This window comes from Coenobita brevimanus, chromosome 78 (genome assembly GCF_032717465.1).
Source record: "Coenobita brevimanus isolate Jiangsu-jjx chromosome 78, ASM3271746v2, whole genome shotgun sequence".
NCBI lineage: Eukaryota > Metazoa > Arthropoda > Malacostraca > Decapoda > Coenobitidae > Coenobita > Coenobita brevimanus.
The window spans coordinates 3,544,979-3,571,198 of NC_137031.1; the positions used below are offsets into that span (position 1 = coordinate 3,544,979).

General features: G+C 40.6%; 1 protein-coding gene across 1 annotated transcript in view; it reads right to left on the minus strand.

Moving 5' to 3' along the window:
- Positions 1-6,958: 6,958 nt before the first annotated feature.
- LOC145408640 (protein turtle homolog A-like) overlaps positions 6,959-26,220 on the minus strand; it is a gene marked incomplete at its 5' end in the record, with an annotated part of 264,170 nt that continues 244,908 nt past the window's right edge. Inside the window, 2 exons of the mRNA XM_080279325.1 lie at positions 6,959-7,114; positions 7,769-7,823. Of these exons, the coding sequence (XP_080135451.1) occupies positions 6,959-7,114; positions 7,769-7,823 (211 nt within the window). The remainder of the gene's footprint in view (positions 7,115-7,768; positions 7,824-26,220) is intronic.

Below are 26,220 nucleotides of genomic sequence, written 5' to 3' on the forward strand. Positions count from 1 at the left end.
TAGGAGAGGGAGGGGATGCGTTGATCAGGTGTTTGCTGTGAGACAAGTGTGTGAAAAGTATTTAGCGAAAGGCAAGGATGTGTTCTGGGCATTTATGGATTTAGAGAAAGCGTATGATAGAATTGATAGGGAGGCTTTGTGGACTGTTTTAAGATTGTATGGACTTGATGGTAGGTTACTAAAAGGGGTGAAAAGTTTTTATGTAAATAGTAGAGCGTGTGTAAGAGTGGGAAATGCTGTGAGTGATTGGTTTCCCGTGAGAGTGGGGCTGCGACAGGGATGTGTGATGTCGCCTTGGTTGTTTAATATTTACATGGATGGTGTTGTAAGGGAGGTGAATGCAAGAGTTTTAGGTGGTCTGAGTCTGGTAAATGTTGATGGAGGAGAGTGGAATCTGAAGCAGCTGCTGTTTGCAGATGATACTGCACTGGTGACTGATTCAGAGGAGAGATTGAGACAGTTGGTTGAGGAGTTTGGAAGGGTGTGTGAAAGGAGGAAATTGAAAGTAAATGAGAATAAGAGTAAAGTGATGAAGTGTACGAGGTTGATAGATGGTAGGGGGATGAATATAGTTTTGAATGGTGAGTTGCTTGAGGAGGTAGATTGTTTTAAATATCTAGGGTCACATGTTGCTGTGGATGGAAGAATAGATGCAGAAGTGAAGTTTAGAATAAATGAAGTAGGAAAGGTGCTGGGAGGAATGAAAAAGTGTTTAAATGTCGTTCGCTTAGAATGGATGTAAAGAGAAGGCTGTATGAGGGGTGTTGTGGTACCGACTGCATTATATGGGGCTGAAACATGGAATGTGGGTGTAGCAGAGAGGAAAAGTTTGAATGTAATGGAGATGAGATGTCTGAGGAGTATGTGTGGAGTGACGCGTATGGATCGAGTGCGAAATGATGAAGTGCGAAGGAGAACTGGAGTTGTTCGGGAGATGGCTGGTAGAGTTGAGCAGAGGGTGTTGCAATGGTTTGGGCATATGGAGAGAATGGATAATGAACGATTGGTGAAAAAGATAACTAGATCTGATGTGAGAGGTGTAAGGCTGAGAGGGAGACCACGAATAGGATGGAGGGACAGTGTGAAGAGAGCGCTGGATGCGAGAGGGATGTCTGTTGAGCAAGGAAGAGTGGCTGTGCATGACAGAAATAAATGGAGAGAAATTGTGAATGAATAAGTGATGACACAGCCCTGAGGGGATATTTCTCCCGCATTTGGTCTGATCAGCTAGTCAGGTCAGGTGCGGGTAAGGGGATGGGTCTGTTATGATGTGGCAGGGGTAAACCAGTTCTGCTGTCGGGCCCTGCTGCGGATGTCACTGATTGCATTGTGCAGTTGACCCTTGTGCGGTGTGATGCGGTGAGAATCTGTCCGTTCTCCCCTTTGGGGCTAAGATGCGAATGAATGTGTTTGAATGGATGAGTAAATGGAGAGTGAGTCGTCCTGTCTCGGCTACCTCCCTTTCCTTGGGGGAAGCAGCCTAGGTATATAGATAGATAGATAGATAGGAATATATATTTTTTTGAATTTACCATATGTACTATTGCCTCACTCTTGCTACATTCAGACGATTTTATTCAGATAAGGACAGAGTTTTCAGCCTTGAGTGATAGTCACAGCTGTTATCATCTTGCATACAAGAGATGTTTCCTAAGTTATGTAAAATAGTCTGAAAGTAGCAAAGCTAAACGAAACTGGAATTATCTGACTAAATAATATATTACGCGAGAAGAAACTATTGGGTTCAATGTCCGTAGCTTGCACAACCACAAGGACTGATCTTACACACACACACACACACACACACACACACACACACACACTCTCTCTCTCTCTCTCTCTCTCTGCGTAGAGACAGGGAGATGGCGGGGGAAAGGGGGGGGGGATTACTTCAGGTCAAAACCAACAAAGAGATCCCAGATTAAACGAACAATCACTCACAGAGTTGAAGCACGTCCACACTGCTCCTCCATCCCCGCGGCTGCTTTGGTCTGGTGACACGAAACCTGACAGTCTCAAAAGATGGTCTGACCGTCAGTGTTAAAATTATTCCCTAGGTCCAATGAAGCTTCATTCCCTGCACAGAAGAAGAGGAAGAAGGAGAAGATGAGGAGGAGGAAAGATGAAGGAAAAGAAGATGATGATGAAGAAAGATGAAGGAAAAGAAGATGATGAATAAAGATGAAGTAAAAGAAGAAAGTTTAGGATTAATACCTATCGGATACACGAGATTCATCAAGGTAAACAATTAAAATTTACCAAGTCACGCAATAATTGACATCATTCAAGTCTCCAATTCTACTGCAGGGTGAGCAGGAACAATTAACATCAGAACAGGATAAACATACATGTCTTATTGCAATAGTTATATAAACCATGGGTAAGCACTCACACACACTACTCTGCAGTTCATCAAGGTTAATAAGATTGATGCTGTCTGATGGATATGCATGAAAATGTTGCTGACTGAAACTGTGACCATTTGGACGCGCTTTGATGGTGATGATGATGGCGTCTGGGTGGTAATGATGGTGACTGGTCAGTGGTGATATTGGTGTTTGTTATCTGGTGACTGTGGTAGTGATGGTGGTATATGGATATTGGTGTATATGCGTTGTGGTGTGGATGTGGATGTGATAGGAAGCGTTAGGAGAAACACATTGAGGTGGTTTGGCCAAGTGGAGAGGATAGAGAGTGAGAGACTGACGAGGAGAGTGTATTTGAGTGAGGTGGAGTATGAGAGAGGGAGGGGAAGGCCAAGGATGAGATGGTGGGATGGAGTGGAGAGGTATATGAGATAGGGGGGTGTTAATTGGGAGCAGGACAGTGAAATGGCAGGGGACAGGGTGACGTGGAGACGATTTGTTTGTGGCCACCCCGTATGGGATTAAGGCGTCTGGCAATAGATAGATAGTTACGGGTGGACACCATCATCACGAACACCGTTGATACACACAAATACCATCAGCACCGCCCACGTACCACCAGAATCATCACCACCTGGACAACACCGTCACTTACCACCCACGTAGCTTCGCCACCACCTCCCAGACACCACCCAAAGTATCATCCAAACACCAACATTATTACCACCATCACCACCACCCATGCACAACCAAAAGTACCATCCAAACACTAACATCGTCAGCACCATCCAGGCAACATCACCGCCCATCTACCACCAAAAGTACCATCCAAATACTATCACCATCACCGCCATCCAAACACTAACACTCAGAACCCATCAGTCAGACACTAACACCGTGACCTACTGTGCATACCACCACTGCCATTCACACACCCACCATTATTGAAAGTTATTGACAGCGTGATCGCTTATGAGTGCATATGGATTCGTTTACCTGGTGTCTTTTAACCTTTTGAATCCAGTGACTTGATGTATACCCTTACTGTTTACAGACGATTTCATTCAACGAAGCGATGGTCTCTCGTATCAAGGGGTGTCGAAGGTTGTCTAATCTCACTAGCTCGAAAAGTCTGTCCCGAAGCTGAATAAATTCGCATATAAATAACAAGAATTAAAATAAAACTGGAGTTCTCTCCAGCTTTGTGGTCAATGAAACATAACACTGCAAATAAGTTGATATTACAGCGAAGGAAACACTGTTCAGAACTATTAATTGCCCCTTTAAATTTGCTGTCGATGTCACTAAACAATGGCCAGCACAAGCTGTCAGTGATCGTAGCGCTTCGTCACACCGAGGTCGAAACAGGAAATATTTAAACGCTTTATGTCAGACCACGTAGGTCGGGATAGGAAGTGGAATAACGGTCCTTTCCACAGCGATACTTTCTGAACTAGCCGTATCTTACTGCCAGACATAATATACGTGATACGGAGAAACGGCTTGTCTAAAACTTGGGTTAGCGAAATAGGGTATTCTTCCATTAATTAATCAGATCTACACTGCCGAACAAAGCTGCGTCAATATGTTATGTCCGGTTAAGGCCGCAGTTCGGAAAGGATTTTACTCACCTTTTCTCAGACTGGACATATTCTGACTTTCCTTGTCCCCCTCCCCCCCTCCGTGTGCACTAAATAGTCCAGAGAAATCATCTCCCGCCTGATCTGATCCTCCCTTTGAACCTGCCTGACTTGGCCTCTGGGGACGACGGTCTTTAGTCAGGCCGGTAATTTAAGTTATTCCTCACTACTCGATTCCTGCCTTGCCTAGCAGTTATATTCCTGTTTCTGTTTAAATTATAGGTGTCTTTTAGCTATCATTTATTATTATAACAATTAACTTAACGTGTGTAAAATCTTTTCACTTTGGAGATAAATTAGAACAATGTCGGCCCAACTGGACCGAAACTATTTCTCCAAGAAATAGTTTTTTTTTTATGTGGCCACAAGTCTTCCATATGGACACTTCACGGTACTGTGGTTTCAATATGCATCTAGTTAGTATTCACAGAAGGTTATCTTTGCCTACTGTTTTCAGAAGAACGTTATCCCCGCTAAGCAAACGTTTATCATGCCTTCTACAAGCATGTAACAATTTACTCAAGCCGCACCATCCACATACAACCACACCGTTCGGAATAAATACTCTGTAACTCATCTCTAACATGATGTAAGTACCAGTCCAAATTATGTTAGCACATCCTTCTAAGCAATCCATATGTAACAAAGCAATATGTTAGACACACACACACACACACACACACACACACACACACACACACACACACACACACACACACACACACACACACACACATTACTTCTGCAGCACAATGTTGTTCATCCTGCAAGATCATCTGGAGTACAGTACCAGCAAGATAAAAACTCGCTCCGCTACTTACCCTGGCCTGAGATGCACAAACCTATGACATATCCATGTCGTAACTGTCATTTATTGTAGCAGGAAAGGCATGGAGAGATCACAGTTTTCCTGTCTTTAGTTACTCGTGAAAAAATAAGTCTTCCGACGATCAGAAAATATCCTAAGTTATTTAATTTTGTAGGAGGGGCTAAGATGCGAATGACTGTGTTTGAATGGATGAGTAAATGGGGAGTGTGTAGTCCTGTCTCGGCTACCTCCCTTTCCTTGGGTGAAGCAGCCTAGGTATATAGATAGAAAGATAGATAAATATTCCTGAAAAAGAGAATCAAGATACAACGAGGACTCGATGGCAAACATGTTTGTGGTTCTTTCCACTGGCACGCGGTCCATCACTCAACGTGCATGAAGCTAATGGGTGGAAATAATAGGTCAGCTTCTGACTGTGGCTGGGGTTGGTGGTGCGCGCAAGAACCGACTCGGGTCACTGTTGTTGTTGTTTAACGATTCTCCCCTCCTACAGAGGGGACCGGACCTTATATTAGCCCGGTCAGTGGGTATGGCTTTTGCCAGGGTTGTCCCCTGGTGGGCAACTCTGTCATCCACCAGGGACCCGTACTGGGCAGCCCAGCTGCCCACCAGAAGGTTCGCTGGGCGTGGCGAGCAATGGCGGGTCACTTAACGGGTTGCAATATAAACCCTTCAGCATGAAGACTTTTTTGGCAATTTACTCTTAATTCGACGAAATAATCGCCAAAATTGGTCCCCTGATTATCGAAGAAGTTTACGAAGACTGTATCAAACCCCACCCCACCCCTCCCATACGAACGTCTCTCAGTAAAGGTCAGTAGTCTGGAGATCGGAAGATTAACACAGAAACGATATCACAAGACTGAGCGGGTTAATGTTAACTCCTCTAATCTGAGAACGTCTTTTAGACTTTGTTCAGGGCACCAAAATGACGGTTTGATAATACAGAAAGAAAATGCCTTACAGTGAAGGCGTTAGTGAAAGCTGTTATCTTCTTTTTTATCTTCCAACTTTTCCCACTTTGATATGGGGGTAGATGAATGAGATACTTCAAATCAGAATTTCTTCCTGGATATGAGTAAAAATGGTTTGGAAGTAGCAAATTTTAAAATATAAATGAGGTCTATTTAGGAAAAAGGTTAAAAGGAATTGCTTATTACAGCTCCTAGTGATTTCATCTGACCTGGAAAATGGTAACTAGTATGCTTATGATTCAAACTGGTGTACATATATTTTTTCAAACTGTTGTATAATTTATATTTTATTGGGAATGATATTGTTGAAGATAAGTAAGAACTTTGGTTATGATGTCTTCCAGCTCATTAATATAAATATGTCCGGTCAGGGTCAGAAGTTGTACAAATGTTTCACTGCTTCTGTATTTGACTTTTCTCTGCTGGAAAATAGTCTTGGACCGTGAGAGGCCTGGAATGTTTGTCGGCCGACATGATATTCTTCGATATAATGCGTCAAGGACGAAAGTTACCGTATGACGTACTGAATTTATGAAGTAGTTGCAGTGGAATATTAAAGAAAGATTGTCCTTGACTGTACACACACATGTATAAGCTGATACACCAGTTACTTACATACATACAGAAAGCATTGGTGCACTGTGGGTCCGGTATCATCCGGAATGATTCGACCATGTGACAGTGACAGCCCGTTGATACCTGTATGTACTATAACATTGACTGCCATTCTCTACACATTCTGAAGGACACAAGTGGTATCTGATATAGCGTCTGAGATGCCTGTATGTGCGAGGATAGAGCCGCAATTCCCAATATTCTTTGTTCGATGTGTCATAATATTTAACATATATTCTGCACCAATACTTTCTGGGGCTAGTGTACTGTACATCAGATCAGGCATGCTGAAAGTATTATGGTACAAGCTGGCAAGCCTATTTCGAATGTAAATAAACTTAGTTATTGCACACACACACACAAACACACACACACACACACACACACACACACACACCTGGTGTCACGGTCGATAGAGCACTTGACTCACAGTTCAGGTGCCCAGAGTTCAAGCCGGCTCTGGCTGCTCTGCTGGTGTGGGGAGGTGAGCTCTCCCTTGTCAAATGTAGCTCAAGGCGCGCTGTGGTAGAAAACCTACAGGGGCTCGAAACTCGGCGGATACAGATCAGGAGGTTTGTTCCCCTGTGCCAACGCATCACTCCAGCCTCGATGAGGCTTGTTAGTATGTTGGCGTTCCTCAGGAGCATCCAGGGTCAGGTTACCAGATGGAGGACTTGTGTGCACGTTGAGCTACAGGAGGCATTCATGTAAAGAAAATGAAGATTATTATTCTATTATTACTACACACACACACACACACACACACACACACACACACACACACACACACACACATTAAAGCTGACGATTCCCACCCTCTGCACAACAGGCGAACACTGTACATTACGTACTGTGACTGGCTCAGAGATACTCAAAAACGTCTGACTATAGGCTGGGCTTAATACAGCTATGCTTATGAGTAAGTCATATCAATGATACTAATGCAGTTCGTGTGATAACCCTGTGCGAAAACAAGAGTCGTGAGTCTGAACATGAGTAGTTTGACGAGGTCAAAATACAGTAACATCCTTCCCATCCTGTAGGATAAAATATACGAGAACAAAATTGGGTTTCTAGTAAATATGGTGGTCTATTTCTAATATTAAACTGTTTCTCCGTCGGGACATTTCTAATGCTTTGTTCCAGCTAATGCCAAACGATTTATATATATATATATATATATATATATATATAAACAGTATATGTGTGTGTGTGTGTGTATTCAGCTGATCGTGTGTCATAGGAACTACAGAGAGATAACAGGTTTTCATCTTGCCTGCGTTCCCATGTGAGCTGCTCCCATTATGAGAGAACGAGTTTAACAATTAGGACTTTTACTCTGACCTGAAGGCTGGAGGAGGCTGTGAAGGCTGGAGGAGGCTGTGAAGGCTGGAGGAGGCTGTTGGTTGAAAAAAAAATGGTTTGTACATGATGCTTAGAATCTCTTGAAGCAGCAATGTTATGTGGATATATATAAGAGATGTTTGTTTTTTTAGTTTAATGGCATGGAAGGATGATGAATTACGATGTAATGAAGAGACACAGATGGAAGAAATGCAAAGGTTCTGGACAAACACTGACAGATATATAAGAAGAATACCTGGTACATCAAATTACTTTAGTGGTTATGAAAACCGTGAGCGAGAGAGAGAGAGAGAGAGAGAGGGGGGGGGGGTAACTAATGGAGGGGAAAAGAGGAAACAAAATTGTGACAAAGTTAAGAGATAGATATGGCAGTGTCCAAACGGTTATTAACAAAAAGGACCAGAACAATAAAAGAGAGGATCACAGAAGGGGGAAAGGTGCAAAAACAAACACGCGAAAAACAGAGGGCCATAGCAGGGAGAAATATACAAAAACAAACAGACATGCATAAAAAATTAATGGAGGAGGAAACGGAAAAGATGAAAACAGTGAGCAGTGACAAGGACTAAGGGTCAGGCAGCAGAACCTCCGCCCCTCGAGTCCCAAATTCGCAGCGCTTATCTCGCTAATGAACATGTGTGAAGAGGACAGGAATAAATCTATTAAAACTGAAATTTTGCATATTTTAAAACTAAAATTTACGTCTCCATAAAAAATACATAACTAACATACAGCAGTATGATGATGTCTAATATCCCAAATGAGTGGATATACTAGACAACCTTCCTTTTCGACAAGTAGGGGATTCCAGTATGAAGGGATGGGGACTGGGTTGGACGTACGGTGAGCTGAACCCCAACAGTTTGCTGGTGCACTCTTTGTTACAATCTTGCCATGACCGGATGATTTGTTTCATTTTGAGGGAGCCTTTTCGAAGTGGAGTAGGAAGATGCAACCTTCAGAATCCTCGTCATTACTTGGAGACACTTCTATGCCAGCTAAAATCTTGTCACCTACTGACGATTTGATTTACTTAAAATAGGCTTTTTGAACGGAACGGGTTTCGTTTAACCCTTCTCTATCTGGGCATCTCCTTAAAAAAAAAAAAAATACCTGGTAATATCAAGACTACGAAATGTCATTGCCGTGAAAGGACCACCGCGAAAGAGACGGGCTACTGGACTCATTTTCACAGACTTATTGTCAATGAATTCCGTGCTATGACAATGGCTGCTTTTTGAAGGAAGGACATCAAGAGTGTTCAGTCTTCGCAAATCTTATTCTTTCAGCGAACACGAATCATTGTTACGAAGAAAAAACTATTCTGAATTATGTCATGTTTTACCAAAAAGAACAACGGTAACAGAGTTCATATTGCTTCCATGTCTCTTGTTCTTCTTGCAAATACAAATCGTACTTACGATAGGGGTCTGATCGTCGGCATGACTGTGAATCAAGGCTCTGGATCACAGGTTCGTATTACACAGTTGAAACCACGAAGGGGAAGACTAACCCCCAGTTCCAGACTAATAATAATAATGATAAAAAAAATGCTGAGGGCAAAGCGTACCTGTTCCTTCTGCCTCATTCCTGGATGCGCTATGTAACGTGGTATGCAGGCTAGCCATATCTTATGATCATATGCGTTCCATAAAAACTCCTTAGAAGTTAGCATTCTCACACTTAATGATATAGCAGATATTTTCCATGGCTTATGGTGTTTCGCATCACTTTTTCCACAGCGACTTACTATACTTATAAACAACCTGAATATCAGCTTCCATATTACGGTTGCAGACCACGTTGATATTATCAGTTATTTAAATATCACACAACAGACCATTTAGATATACAGTAAAAATATAAAACAAATCGCTAAAGATTAAGAGATACTGTGTTTTCCATGCCAATGAAAATACAGGTAATTAACTTTCTCATAATCGAGGCAACTTTAGTATCCTATCACAACTAACACCTAGTTTTTATCCGAGACTGAGTGAGCGAGCCTAAGAGTGTTTTTCTCTGACAGGTAGGATTTCTCTCGTCTGGGTTAAGCATAATAAAAAAAATCGTTATTGTACCAACAGTAGAGGAAGAGTTAATCAAAGCACTAGTACGTTTTGAAGGCTTTAACCTACTGGATATCTTGTGGTTAATAAGATCTGTGTTTGTTTAAATAGAAAAGCCTAATTTCCGACACCCTCAGGTAAGGATTAAAGAACAAATCAAAGAATTGAGTTGATGTTATGAGGTGGCTAATCAGCAATACTGAGAGGAGATAATGTGGAGCTGCTTAGTAAAATAATAGAAAATGGGGAGGAATGGCATTATGGAACGGCTCAAGCAAATGAACGGACAGAAAGGACGAGGAATAGGCAGTATGGAGGGACCTACAAGGCTGATGGAGAGGTAGGAAAAGGAAGAGATGATATGGAGAATTTCAGGGAAAAATATATAATTTGGTGGGGTTTAGAAACGGAATAAAGGAGAGGAATGATGAAATTATAAAAAGTGTTTCAGCAAAGGAATGGGAGGAATGGAGGAAGAAGAGATGATATGGTGTAACGTGGGAGAAACATGGAAAAGTGGAAGGAGGAAAAAAAGTGAGAGGAATTTAACAAAGGAACGGAAAGTAGGTCAAATGAAGAGGGAGAGTGTTTTAGGAGAACTAAGAAGGGTGGGGAAGATGGACGGAAATGGAGAAAAGAGGGAGGAGAGAGAGGAAATATGGAGAGAACCTGGAGAGAAGTTGGGTGCAAAGGAGAGGAAGAAATAATATGGCGTGAGTTAGCAAAAGAATGGGAAGAAGGAAGAAAGCGTGTGAGACCAGTGGACTTGCCGGGATCAGCTATAAATATGGTGGAGCAAAGGCTAAAACAAAGTGAAGGCATTGTATGTGGTGCAGTGGGAGTGACAGAGGTGAACAAGAGGTTATATGCGAGGAATGGTTTAATGGCAAGAACACTCCAGTCGGTGACACGAACTTGCCTTGCGTAGGTTCGATTCCCAAGAGGAAGTTGGAAGTTTTACTATCATGTACCGCCATGAAGGAAAATAAGTTTGCCATGTACCCCTAAAGGTACTGGACTTTTCTATCCTGTTGTCGGTCATCTTCCTTCCGAAGGAGGTAATAGTTTGTAAATATATATAGCCTGAGTTTTGTAATTTCAGATGTGTCCAACTTTGGGCATACAGTTGACAGCATGTTCCCTAAGGCCTAGCAGTCCTACTAGTTGCACTGCACCTTCATATCATCATGTCTATGCTAATACCCTCCGTCCATACTGAATACGTGCTAGGACTTTCATTCAGGACGTATTTGATGGTATTAGAGGAGGAGTTAATATGGCGCGTCGGTGGATAAAAATTTAAATGTTCTCTGCCCTAACATGTGTGATGAAACTCGCGTCCTTTCATTCAATAAGCAACATCTCCAGCCACTCGACCAATAGTACTGTCTGGATGAATGTCATGTTTTTTTTTCTCTCTCTGGAATGCCATAAAGTCTCTGCTGTCAGGCTCCCACTAACACATAATAAACTGTCCAAACTGCAATATGATATTTTCAAAGAACAGTACTCTTTCCAGTTACTGGTAAATTCCCTGGGACAGTCACTAATCACAGAATGAGGCCGATTCAGTAAATGTCTGGTCCATTGGGTGTTTTATTCTCGGATTTTTCCCATATTAAGCGTCCAACTGAAGGTAATTTAATTCATAGTCATGGTTTTGATTACATATCAGTCAAGACTTACTGTCATTTGCCAATGACATTTTTTTCTTTTTTCATGTCGAAGTAATGAAGTGGACTAACTGAATTTCGGGTGCTGAGTTTTTGTGAACAGGTCTGTTATCTGTCATCAAAAACGATATTGATCACTTCGCTCTGAGTACATATATTTTGTTGCTATATGACATTTATTTTTCTTCCTTAGGAGGAGCTTTTTTACTGAATGGGATATACTACAACCTTCTTGAGCCCATTAATACTAAGGGTCCTTCCTAAACTAAATGTAATCATTTGATGGTAATATTTACAGTTTTCCTTCATCCGCTGCAACCGAAAACGTAGCTTGGAATTATCAGAAATATTCGATTTATATTATTATTATTATTATTATTATTATTATTGTTATTATTATTATTATTATTTTGAAAATGAATATGTTTGTTGCTGTTGATGAACGCCAGGCTGTCTGGGCGAACAGACCCAATAACCGAAGGTAAGTAACCGTCCCTGCAGACTTGCCCCGAGCAGTGAACCAATATCTCCTTGTGGATTACAGCGTCTCGCCACAGCTAGGCGCGGGGAATGGTGTGGAAGTTTGGTTCCTGGATGGACGGCGCATTTACGTCTCTACACCCAGCCTTCGGAGGCACCAGATTAAGCTCCACTTAATGTGGTTAGTTATATAGTTATCGCCCTGCATTGTAACATACATCCTTAGATACAGGAAACCATTAGGCTTGTCACTCATGTAGAGCCACCTGATGTGAAGGCAAGGGTAGTCAAGAGTGACAAGAAGGAAAGGGGGAAGTAGGAAGAGAGAGAAAGGTGGACAAAGGCATACCATAAGAAAGGGTAAAGAAGCGGTAGGCAACGCTACATCATGTTAGTGGATGACATTATACGCTGTAATTATGACAGGAAGCGTTACTAAGAATATGCACAGTTTATAAATATATATATATATATATATATATATATATATATATATATATATATATATATATATATATATATAAATATATATATTGTTACGGAACAGAGAAAGATAACGTACACTTTAAGTGAGAATGCTAAAAATCACTACTGTCCCGTAAAGTTCCAGGTTCAAAACAAAAGAGTTAGGTAAAATTACAAGTTAAAGTTTAATGCTCAAACTAACAACAAAACATTCAGGACTCATAAGGATAATGTAATGGCAAAAACAGGTTAAATATATGGTTAACTGCAATAGCCTCTATTAACACGAAATTAGCAAGAGTAAATTTATCTAAGTCAGCCCTGATAAAATGAGATACCAGATAATACTCAGTGAATGCCAGATAAATAATTACAGATACAAACTATTATCAAAAACAACTGACAAAGAACCCCACACGAATTACAAACTTCACTAGGCCTACAAATTAACCTTATGCTACACAGTACAAGAAAAAATACAACAACAGTTATACTCAAATTACACACAGCTGCTAGATGTTTGGAGATTTCTTGAGCACTCACAATAATAATAATTGTACAGGGGAGGACAGAGATGTGAACAAAATGAGGAGCAGATCTAAGTGGCAATGATGCAGAGACTGAGCTCATTATATAGGGGCCGGCAGAGCCTGATACAACTTGTAAGAGGACGCGCAAATGAAAGCCATGGGGACATAGAGTTCACAATCCCGCTCTGGACAACAGAGAGAACGACTTACTCTACTATAACGGTAGAAGGGGGGGACTGAGGCAGAACACGCTCGTGATCAAACATGCAGCATACTGTGCGTTAAAATTACACAAAGGATGATGAAATCATAGGCTATGTAACACCTCCCCACAAAGAAAAAAGAAATTTACAAAGGAAATTTCTTATTACTCTAAAACAATCTGTATATGGCATTACAGACCATGCAAAGGTCTTTCCTACTGTCACAAAAAATGAGATCTCCCTAGCACGTTCAGTCATAGGTACTTGCCAGTATCCCTTTAACAAATCAAACTTACTAATGTACCTAGCCTTTCCGATCTTGTCTATGCAATCTTCCACACGAGGGAGAGGGTAAGTGTCTGTTTTGGTTATCTGATTAACACGTCTGTAGTCAATGCAAAGCCTCTGTGACCCACCTGGCTTAGGGACTAGAGTGACAGGAGAACTCCACTCGCTGTGACAGGGCTCAATCATCTTGTGGTCCAACAGGTAGTCAAGCTCCTTCTGGATGAGAGGAACTTTCACTGGGTTCACACGGTAAGGAGGCAGTTTAATTGGCTTTGCGTCTCCAACATCGACATCATGCATCAACACAGTGGTTCTTCCTGGAGTGGCACAGAACACTTGCGGGTACTCCTGCAGTAACGCCGAAAACTCCTGCCTTTCCTTGGGTGGTAGATGAGAAAGCTTAGTCTGGAGATCATTCATGATATCAGGATTCTTCCCCAAACTATCACTCAGGCTCATACTGCATGGGAGAGCTTCACTTGCAGACTCGGGTGGAACAGCTACAGTGCAGACTGGATTATTTTCGTCCCGCCTGTGATATAACTTTAGCATGTTGATGTGACATAGTTGCTTGCTCTTTCTACGATCTGGTGTGGCGATGACATAGCTGACATCACTGAGTTTCTTCTCCACGAAATAAGGACCACTAAACTTGGCTTGAAGAGGTTGCCCATGAACTGGTAGCAGAATCAAAACCTGATCTCCTGGCTGAAAGTGGCGTAACCTGGACTTCTTATCATACCAAGTCTTCATCTTCTCCTGAGCAGCTCCTAAATTCTCTCTCGCCAGTTGTAAAGCAGTGGACAGCCGTTCTTTGAACTTCATCACATACTCCAGCAGGTTGACGTCATCTTCCTCCGACAGCCAGCATTCCTTGAGTAGCTTAAGGGGTCCTCTTACTTCATGGCCAAACAGTAGTTCAAAAGGTGAGAAGCCCAGTGATTCATTTGGAGATTCTCTTGCAGCAAACACAACGAATGGAAGACCTTTATCCCAGTCTTTCTGATGTTCCAAACAGTATTTCTTGAGCATCGATTTGAGTGTTTGATGATATCTCTCCAACGCTCCTTGGGTCTGGGGATGGTAAGCTGAAGACGTGATCTGGGTGATGCCCAACTCTTTCAGAGACTGTTTGAAAACGTTTGACATGAAATTACTTCCCCGGTCTGACTGTACCTCCTTGGGCAGACCAAACTTTGTGAAGAACCCTAGCATTTCCTTAACCACGTTCTTTGCTGAGATATTTCTAAGTGGAATGGCTTCAGGATAACGAGTAGCCATATCAATCATGGTCAACACATAAGAAAATCCTGAAGAAGTCTTAGGAAGAGGGCCCACAATATCCACCAACACACGGGTGAAAGGCGCCTCAAAAGGAGGAATGGGAACTAGAGGTGCAACCTTTTCGGTCTGATTACACTTCCCCACAACTTGACAGGTGTGACAAGACTTACAATACCAGGAAACATCCCTGAAGATACCTGGCCAGTAGAAGTGTTTCAAAATGCGTGCCACAGTCTTCCTCACTCCAAGGTGTCCTGCCAAACTGGAATCATGAGCCACCCTAATGATATCCTGCCTACAAACACGAGGGATGACAACTTGATGTACAACCTCCCATTCACAGTCGGCTGATGCTGTTGGGGGTCTCCACTTCCTCATAAGTACTCCTGACTTTACATAATAACAAGTAGAAGCACCGGCTGACTCTTCCTCACTGCAAGCAGAGTTAGCTAGACCTTTCAACTCAGGGTCAGCAACCTGCAACTCAACCAACTCTTGACGAGACAAATTATCAACACTACGGGGTACTGCCTCATCTGGTGAGTGGTCCAAATTAGCAAGAAAAGTGTCAGCTAGGATAACATCATCATCATCATTATCCTCTAAATCACCAGTAACTTTAGACTTAGCCCTAGTGACAGCACATGCAGGGAACACATCAGGGACATCACAATCCTGGGTCGCAGCCACTGGCTCACTAGACAACTGAGGAGCTGGACACACTTGACTTCCACCAATATCATTTCCAAGTAAGAAAGTTACACCTGACATTGGGAGTGTCTCAACCAACCCAACCATAACGGAACCATTAACAAAACCAGACTCTAAATTCACTCTGCACAGAGGGACAGAGAAGTAATTATTCCCTACACCTTGTAAGATTACAGTTTCATCAGAGGAATTAACATTAGAGCCTAGAACACTGGTCAGCATAAGGGATTGGCAAGCACCTGTATCACGATATATTTGAACTGATTTCCTGTCATTACTGTCCAGAGGACTGACAAAACCATCAGACAGGAAATTAGCACATGAACTCTTGAGAGTGTCACCCACGTTACTGCTCAAAAGAGGAGCTCCATCATGAGAATTTAAGTTACCCCTCAAAGCAGGTTCAGTTAACTCAGTTAAAGAATTCTGGGAACTCTCAAAGTGGACACTAGACCAATTGACTGAATATTTAAAGACTCCTTTTGTTCACATCACGCTGTCTCCTGAAACATCTCTCCGTAGTATGACCAAGCTTACTACAATAAGTACATTTACTTTTCTGAAATCTAGAGGTGAAGCTGGTATTTACTTCCTGAGAAACATCATCCTTATTCTCTCTCCTGTTACCCGTACTCTGAGTAGAGGCAACGTACTTACTCTCAGCTTTCCCTTTTTCTTTAGAATATCTCTTGTGAGTGAGAACATATTCATCAGCTAAAACTGCAGCATCAGACAAATTATCTATTCTTTTCTCATCAAGATATAGGCTTACATCTTTACTAATACACCTTTTGAAATCCTCCAGCAAAATCATCTGCTTAAATTTACCAAAATCAGAATCCACATTCTTAGAATTTAACCACTGCTCTAACAGATCTTCTTTGATTTTTGCATACTCAACATGGGATTGCTTATCTTGCTTGTAAGTTGTCCTAAATTTTACTCTATAGGCTTCAGGAACAAGCTCATAGGCCTTGAGAATCAAGCTCTTAACTACATCATAATTACCACATTGATCCTGAGGCAAAGATGCATAAGTTACTTGAGCTTTACCGGTGAGAACAGTTTGAAGGAGTACTGGCCAATACTCCTTAGGCCAATTAAAACCTGTAGCTACCCTCTCAAACAACTGAAAATACTTTGTTAAATCAGATTCATTAAAAGGAGGGACAAGTTTAACATTTTTAGCCACATCAAAATCATCAGAGCTAGATGATCCAGTTCCACCTTGTTTCATACGATACTCATGGTCTGCCTGAATCCTGGCAAGTTCAATTTGTGCCTGTATCTGTGCCTCCTGAATCCGAACCTGAGATTCCGCCTCCTTAGCCTGAGACTCAGCCTCCTTAGCACGTGCTTGAAATTCAGCCTCCTTAACACGAGACTCCGCCTCCTTAGCACAAGCCTCCTGCAGGGCTAGCTGTAACTTAGCTAATTCAATCTGCGTTTGCTCATTTGGAGGAGTTACATTAAACAAGCTTTTATTAATCATACCAACAATTTGATCTTTAGAATGATGAGAGCGAACAGCAATTCCCAATTGTTGAGCAACAAGCTTAAGTTCATTCTTTGTTCTGTTTTCTATATCACACACTGTTTGCACATTTGACAAAAAATCTTTGGCTTCATCAAGTGTAGAAATAGTAGCCATCATGAATATATCACAGTCACAAAATATCAAGCAATATCCTTATGATAATATCCTGAATATCCTGATAAGAGGTCGCCAAATTTATGTTACGGAACAGAGAAAGATAACGTACACTTTAAGTGAGAATGCTAAAAATCACTACTGTCCCGTAAAGTTCCAGGTTCAAAACAAAAGAGTTAGGTAAAATTACAAGTTAAAGTTTAATGCTCAAACTAACAACAAAACATTCAGGACTCATAAGGATAATGTAATGGCAAAAACAGGTTAAATATATGGTTAACTGCAATAGCCTCTATTAACACGAAATTAGCAAGAGTAAATTTATCTAAGTCAGCCCTGATAAAATGAGATACCAGATAATACTCAGTGAATGCCAGATAAATAATTACAGATACAAACTATTATCAAAAATAACTGACAAAGAACCCCACACGAATTACAAACTTCACTAGGCCTACAAATTAACCTTATGCTACACAGTACAAGAAAAAATACAACAACAGTTATACTCAAATTACACACAGCTGCTAGATGTTTGGAGATTTCTTGAGCACTCACAATAATAATAATTGTACAGGGGAGGACAGAGATGTGAACAAAATGAGGAGCAGATCTAAGTGGCAATGATGCAGAGACTGAGCTCATTATATAGGGGCCGGCAGAGCCTGATACAACTTGTAAGAGGACGCGCAAATGAAAGCCATGGGGACATAGAGTTCACAATCCTGCTCTGGACAACAGAGAGAACGACTTACTCTACTATAACGGTAGAAGGGGGGGACTGAGGCAGAACACGCTCGTGATCAAACATGCAGCATACTGTGCGTTAAAATTACACAAAGGATGATGAAATCATAGGCTATGTAACAATATATTTATATCCTTATATATATATATATATATATATATATATATATATATATATATATATATATATATATATAAAGCTATAATATCATGTTGGGTCTAGGCCAGCCTATTTACTCAATTCTCTCGTGAGACTGGGTACTGATTCAGGAAAATACCCCCCCCCCCGGAAGAAGGAAGGAAGAAACAACACTTCACATGAACTAACTCTGAGTCGATACTCTCACCATCACCCTCCCCACCCCACCCACACTTTTCTTCTTCCATGTTACAGTATGTCGTGGTAGGTTTGATTTTGAAAATCCTGCCGTTCAGCGCTTGTTCTGTAAGTAATCTCGTACCCCATACGACATACGAGTACGAGTAGATAACAAGAGAGACCATAATTCAGTAACTAACAAAAGAATGAAAAGAGAAGGGAGGAAAGAAAATGCAAGTATAGATGTAAAAAAAGGCTCTGGAACACTCCACATCATCTGACTGTGAGTAGGAACATGACCATATCAAAAACAACACAAGTGTATAATTATATCTATGTTTTTTGTTTAAATAACCTAGAAACATAATCACGCTAGATTATTACTCGTAAAGCCTATTATATGGAATAATTTTTTTTTTCGGTACAGCATTTGAGCAGAGGCATTTGTGTTCCGCAATAACTGTTTTCTTTTCCGATATGTGGGTTTGTAGGTCTAAAAAAAATACCCAACAGATAATATTTGTCTCTGATTTAATGCTTGAGTATACAAAACATGCGACTAATAAATTGTATGTCAAAAGTGAAAACAATGCAGATTCCTCTTGGATATTAACGAAACATCCATTGGAAAAGCATGTAAGCTTTAATCCAGTTGATCAGCAGGTGGGATCTAGAAGTTATCAAACTGCCTAATTTCACTATTTGCTTAACGGATGGCTTTTCAAAAACAAATATTTTTATTACCGAATTTCCTGTACCTTTTCTGTTTGTTGTAAAACGCGTGGAATAATTACGAATATATAGTGCCATCGCTGATCTGGTCTGAAGTTATTGTACAAATTGTTAAAACTTCTTTTACTAAATATATGAACTGCTAGCACTGAGTCAAATTAGAAGTAACAAGAAGCGGTGCCAAGGCACAGCAAACCCGTCACCGGTAGTCAGTTTAGTGCTGACGTAAAAACACAACAGGATATCTAGTCAAAGATGTCACATATCAAATTTGGAGTAAATCGACTGGAAACTGACGATTTTATGCCCATTTGATATTTTAGGCCCGACCCTTCTGACATTGACCCCCCTACCGCTAACTGGGGGGTGACTCTCCATGACGTAATGAGGCATGTTATAGGATGCAGCTTTGAAAGAGACATCTTTAGGTTTTGGTTCCATGCAAATGTGGTGAATTTGAAAGGATTTATGACGAAAAAACGATTTTTACCCGTCACTGTTTGTTTGCATTTTCTAGCCCTACAGCCTGGGCCTTGGCCCAATTAGGCCCAGATTTTATTTAGGTGATCAGACAGTCATAGCCCATCATTCCTGGAGTTTTAGTCAACATCGCGCCGGTAGTTTTGGCGTAAAGTTGTTAACAGACAGACAGCCCACAAACAAACATAGACTAACAGACAAACAAACAAGCAAACAAACAGAAAAACCAAGTGAAAACGATACCCGTCCCCAAGCCCCTCCGGGGCGGGGACTGGTAAAGAATGATTTCCTGACACGCACAGAAAGGTTTTGCCAGGTTCTTTGGAGTTTCTTCCTCTTTTCTTTTTGTATCCGACTATATGCATAGGCTTAGTAGTCCGTTCCCGGAGGCTCAACAGTTCTACATGGATACACATTCACGTCACCAATTAGGCACTAATTCCCATCGTCCATACTGAATATATGCCCTGAATGTATCATGCAGTACTGGTGCACTGGTATTAGTGAGTCTGCTTTAATGACATGTCAGTAAATCTTGTGGAAGATGAGTAGAGTCCATCTTATGGAAATTCAGTCCGTCAAAGTGAGGCCTGCCGCAGCAGGGGATGGAGCTATTATCGCTTCAAACAACAGATGACCACGCTAGCTACTCTTTGCTTTTGTTTATCATTATTTCCTTAGTTTTTCAGTCACAACAATTTAAGTTTAAGTAAAATATAGTTAAACTTACGTTTGATTCTCCTGGCGAAGAATATGTCCCTCATAATTCGTAAATTCATAACATTAACTGCTTATACAATGCGTCTTGATTTCTTTCACAATTACAACAACAAAGAGAAAACACAGATCAGGATAAAAATTCAGTGGAGTTTATTGATATTTCATTGAACGAATGTACTGTATTGTTCCAAGATATACCATATTCGCCTGACCGTACTTATTCCTCTCCCTCGTACAGTACCAAACCACCACGCCAGCTAAACCGTGACACACGGATGCTCAGCGTTTAATGTAAAAGAATCTTTGTGTTAAGAGAGACTCGGCTGGATGGATTACAGTAATTTACCGGTAAACAAAAGCAATCGGGGACCCAGTGCTAATTGCCCGCCAAAATACAATGTTGGATAATGGTATAATTTTCCAATAAACCAAATTTGAAGAAAATTAGCGGAACGCTATGGAAGTAAGTCAACACGTTTACAAAATGCCAGTCTATATTTTAAAACTATATGGCGGCTGACATTCGGTCGTCTCTAATCAAATCCTCACCAAACGTAATAGTCTTCTGCACACCCACATAATTGCCAGTTCCTGAAGGTTTGGTGAGAATTCGCCCTCAACTTTTCGAGATATTTCGGCAACACACACACACACACACACACACACACACACACACACACACACACACACACACACACACACACAAACTATATCACTTCGCTTTGCAGAAGGCGGGCGTTAATGGCACAAAGTGAGTCACAACAAGAAAGAATTCTGTAAGTAGTTTTGCACACATGTTTCCATCTAAACTGTAGAAGACGAATACTGAAACAAAAAAAACACTATACTGTTTCCTATATTTATGTAACTCACCATCTACTGCACAATTACCCTGTTTATTCACGGTTATTGAATCTGAACACCTGCTTCCCTGGCCATGGTGACAATAATGAAGTGAGAATCGTAATATACTAAAGCTTAAAACTACATTCCCTTGTATAGATAATCAATAATCATGCCTTATGATCATCTGAATTAATTCCCAGTTCTCCGGTGGTTAAATGAGTGTGTGTGTGTGTGTGTGTGTGTGTGTGTGTGTGTGTGTGTGTGTGTGTGTGAGTGTTTTCCGCTTTGGATTCGTCTGATTTTTTTTTTTTTTCCAACATCAACGCACACGTCAAAGACAATACTGACTTAGTCAAGCGCATTCAGTAGTATCCTCCCTTGAGGTTGGCTGGGTGGGAGAGGAAGAGGTCGGAAGTTTATGGAAAGTGGGTTGGTGGAAGGTGGTGGAGAGGGGAGTGAAGAGGGAGGCATGCTGGGTGGAGAGGAGAATGGAGAAAGAGACAAGGTGGGCAGAGAAGCAGAGGAGGGAAAAGTAAAGACAGAAGTGGAGGAGAGGAGACTGAATAGTGAGGTGAAGTGGTGAAAGAGTTGGAGGAGGGGAGAGTGATATGAAAGAGAAGCTGTTCGAAGAGGAAAATGAAAGGAGAGTAAAGAACACTGCATGTGTGGGAAGGAGGGAGGTAGGAATGCGCGGAGAAGTGAAGATCAGAGTTAATGGGGACGGTGCACCTGTATTATATCAGCAAGGCCAAAGAGGCACCGAAGAAGCAGAACAATACTAATCAGGATATTGTACAGATATCTAGGAGCCAGTTTCGAAAAAAGAGACGTCTTTCTCAGAAATCGTATCTTGAACGTAGTAGTGTGCAGTAGATACACAAAGAAAATCAATATAACCTACATCAGATTAGTAGAACGACGTTTATCCCTTCATCCTTGAGTTCTCATACATTTCGTTCTTGCTAGCTATTCAGATAAGAAGAGACTTATAAGTTATTGACTTCTTTAATATTCGTGGTGCTTCGTACACCTCCCTCTGTGTTTAACACCACCTTTGGTCCTGTAAACTACAATATCTTTTCTTCCCCAAAACACGGCAGGGGCCATTGACAAGAGCCTCTGTTGTTTAACCAGTTTCTTTCCCTATAATTAGTCAAAAGCCAAAGGTGATTCATGAATGTATGTGAGAAATAATCCACTGCATCATGCTTTCGTCTTCCAGACTTGCATCTTCTGAATTCTCCTCAGCCGTTGCTACGAATAACAGTTCCTATTATTCAACAATCTCCGTAAAGTACAACAATACATAATATTAGCGACTCTTCATACAGAGTGAATGTGAACATAATTTGTCAAGTCGAACATTGTTGTTGTTGAATGATTCCCTGCACATATAGTGCAGGCCGGGCCATACATTAGCCCGGTCAGTGGGGTATGGGCTGATTAAAAAACAGTAAGTGGGGAGGACAGGACCTGGGGATTGCCCAGCACACACGTCCTGTCTCCTGACTGGCTTTGTGGTGTGTGTGAGTCGAACATGGGAAAAAAATAAGGTTTATATGGGAAAAAATAAGGTTTACTTGTAATACTGAGTACTAGTCAGGATACAGAAAAAAAGACGCTGTCATAGTAAAGGGGAAATTAATCCGGTGATGTGTTCTGTTATTTTATTCTATTTAATTCCGTACTATTTTATTCATCTTAGGGTAGGCTTTTCCCAGTGAAAGGGTCAGTAGAAGCTGCATAGTAGATGTTAGTTCATAAAGTCTATCCCACGCTGAACTAACTCGCCTGGAGATGACAAAACTTTACTATAATAAAAGTTTGTCAACATTCATAAGGGAATGAAGGAAGGTCTCCACAGTTACACTACGAATACGCCAACATGCTTCTGTGCAAAATGGCCATGAAGAGTAATAAACATACAAAAAATTAGGAATCATAATTTCGTGTAGTTGTATGGCGTGTTCTTTGACCCCGAAAAAAAATGTTAAAAAGCTTAAACCCAAAATCACACACACACACACACACACACACACACACACACACACACACACACACACACACAAAGACATTTGGGGGTATTTGCATAAGAAACATTTTTATCAAGTTGGAAGCTACCAAAGAAGGAAATTAATGACACTAAAGTGAAAAGTGTTTAGAAGACAGAAGAGAAAAAAAGGAAGGAAAGAAGGAAGAAGCTGATGAAATACAGTAGGTTTCCACCACACTGTGTAGACCTAACAATGTCACAAGATTGACTGGATTAATAATCTCTCTCTCTCTCTCTCTCTCTCTCTCTCTCTCTCTCTCTCTCTCTCTCTCTCTCTCTCTCAAATTAATGGAACTTTTTATATGTTCATATTATAAATACATTAATATCATACAAATAGACAGTAAGGTGTATATATATATATATATATATATATATATATATATATATATATATATATATATATATATATATATATATATAATGTGTCAAACTCTGGGCAAAGGTTTCTGGCCCTATTCCAAGGCCCAGTAGTCTCCCTACACACTTCCACATGTCACCACTTCAGCGCTAACATCCACCGTTCATATTAAATACATGCTAGGTCCGTCACATACAGGACTGGTATACTGGTATCAGCGAGGGAATTTTTACATGTCCCCGGGTCTTCTGCTGCATCAGTAAAGTTTGCTTTTATGGAATTCAAATCCATATACTGTTCCCTGCCCCAGCAGGGATTCGATCATGGGTCCATAAGGACCGCAGGTTGCCTCTCTACCAATTCAGCCACCACCTCCCCCGATAAATGTGCAAAATTTCTCGTTAAGGCGGTGCTAAAAGCATTCCAAGCTCACGAGAATACAGGTCACAGTGTCGAGTAGCTTGTACTTCATTATGAGAGGGTTAACCCTTTGTTGCCAGAGCAAAGGGAGGTGGAGAGTAGCAAAATTTACAGTGAAAAAGCAAAAATAAATGGGAGAGAAACGAGATAAGCAAAGAACAAAGAACAGTGATTCTCCAGCACTGAAGGTTATTACCATTTCATAAATGAATAGTAGATAGCTTAGTGCCCCTGTATGATGAATTTGTGGTAGTAATAATTGATAGTGCATCATTAATGAAAGCGAGGGTCGAAGGTCTGATAACTCTGGTTTGAGAACTGGAATACAGGATGCAGGTATCAGAAAGTCACTTACAAAGTTCGAGGAAAACTTTAAATACTAAGGAAGAGGAGAGTTTGCGCTTTATGAAGCGCTAGTATAATCCAGCCTCATCTACTAGAGGAATATGATACTGTAAAATTAATAACGGTCTATAACACACTGAAGTAACTGCACGCCGCCCAGTACATAGCATCTGATCGGTGCTGTTAATAACAAGAAATCGGGATTCATAATAACAATGAGATGGTTCAGGGATACGACTTTGCATATATGGAAGGGGGAACTGGGCGGGCAGGAATGTTAAGTACTCGAACTACTCTCTAACTGAGGTTGTGTTGTATACTATTATGAAACCTTTGTGAAGGGAACACTGAGCTCGACTGACGATTTCGTGCAACCACATTACGGTTTATAGTAATATCTTTGAATATTATGAGTCTTTTTAACAAGTAGGCTAAAATTATTCTCAAGAGTAGAGGTAACAAAGGAGCCCAATTAATCTTTTCACCTTAGAAACCTTATATATATATATATATATATATATATATATATATATATATACACACACACACACACACACACACACACACATATATATATATATATATATATATATATATATATATATATATATATATATATATATATATATATATATATATATATATATAAGCCACTGCCAGATGTTTTAATTCGTATTAGTACAGCGTCCAAACACTAATGGTGTTTATGAAGTATATTTTCTAACCCCTTCGGACAGTCTCTCCAAACCAGAGTAAATTCGCCTCATCATGAAAAACACAAACTGTTATATAGTCACTGCAGTGTATGGTTTAACATTACGTACTAAGTTAAAATAGAAACAACTGTGCCCCCAAAGTACCAATATAGACATCATTATATCAGAATTTCAGATTAATACTGAAGAAGGCCAGGATTAAGACCTTTTATTGTGTGGCAGGACGATTCTTATCAGAGAAATAAATATACCATACGAGTATTACCCCTTGCAAGGAATAGGAGATACAAGGTTAGTACATTCCAGGGTATATGACCAGCCTACCTTCCTTCAGGACCTTACATGATCGATAATCCCCCAGCCAACAGAGGGGATCCACACAATGTGCATGGCTAGAGCATCACTCCAACTAGAGCGCTGTTACTACTCTACTACCAAGCTACTTATTAGCAGTACTAGAAAAAATACTACAAAGAATTTGTCTCACTATTAATTCCTTCTTGGAGGTGGCTGAAACAAGTCCCGTATAGAGTTTAAGAATAGATGACAATAAAATTACGACTGCAGACGGTATATCCGCGGGAGCTTTACAACATGCTATGCAACTGATGATAATTATTCATCACAGTATAGTCGATGGTTTCACAATTACCCTTGCTTCTGGTCGCGTTTTTTTTTTTTTTTTTTTCTCAGGCAAAGATAACTTACTTCATAGTGTATTTCATAATATTAAAGTCCTTCTTTAGGAAGTAATCATAAGAACAGCAAAGATAAGTATACAGCAGAGACTACAGAAGAATATTATCAAAAATTTCACTTATTCTTTCAAATTTGTAACAAGGGACAAAAATAGACCTAATTCTTTGTTCGAGTCTACACAGGTTGCTCACATTCTCGTCGGTTGAGGACGTTCCCTAGCACCTCTTCCTTAACGATTTATTTTGCATATTGCCACTTACCTTTGTCTTGCCTGATTTTCATGTGTTAGTATTATAGACATGGGCTTCATAGAAAATACGGAAAAAATTTATTACCGTCCAATATGCAGAAATATATTAATTAGAATGAGATTTTAAAACGCTTCCTAACTCGACGGGAGGTCAGGCCAAGGTTCGTATTTTTTTGTTATTCCCTTATTAAAAATTATAATGAGAACGTGTTAGTTTCCTTTTTTCCATCAAAAGTTGGCAATGTATTCAGCACAGGTGCTCTCACAACCAACTTTGCTGCCAAACAATACCACCCGCTTCACTACAAGTCATCACAGGCGATGTATCATAAAACCACACACACGAAAACCCTGATAACAAGGCTCTTATAATACCACAACAGTCTTTG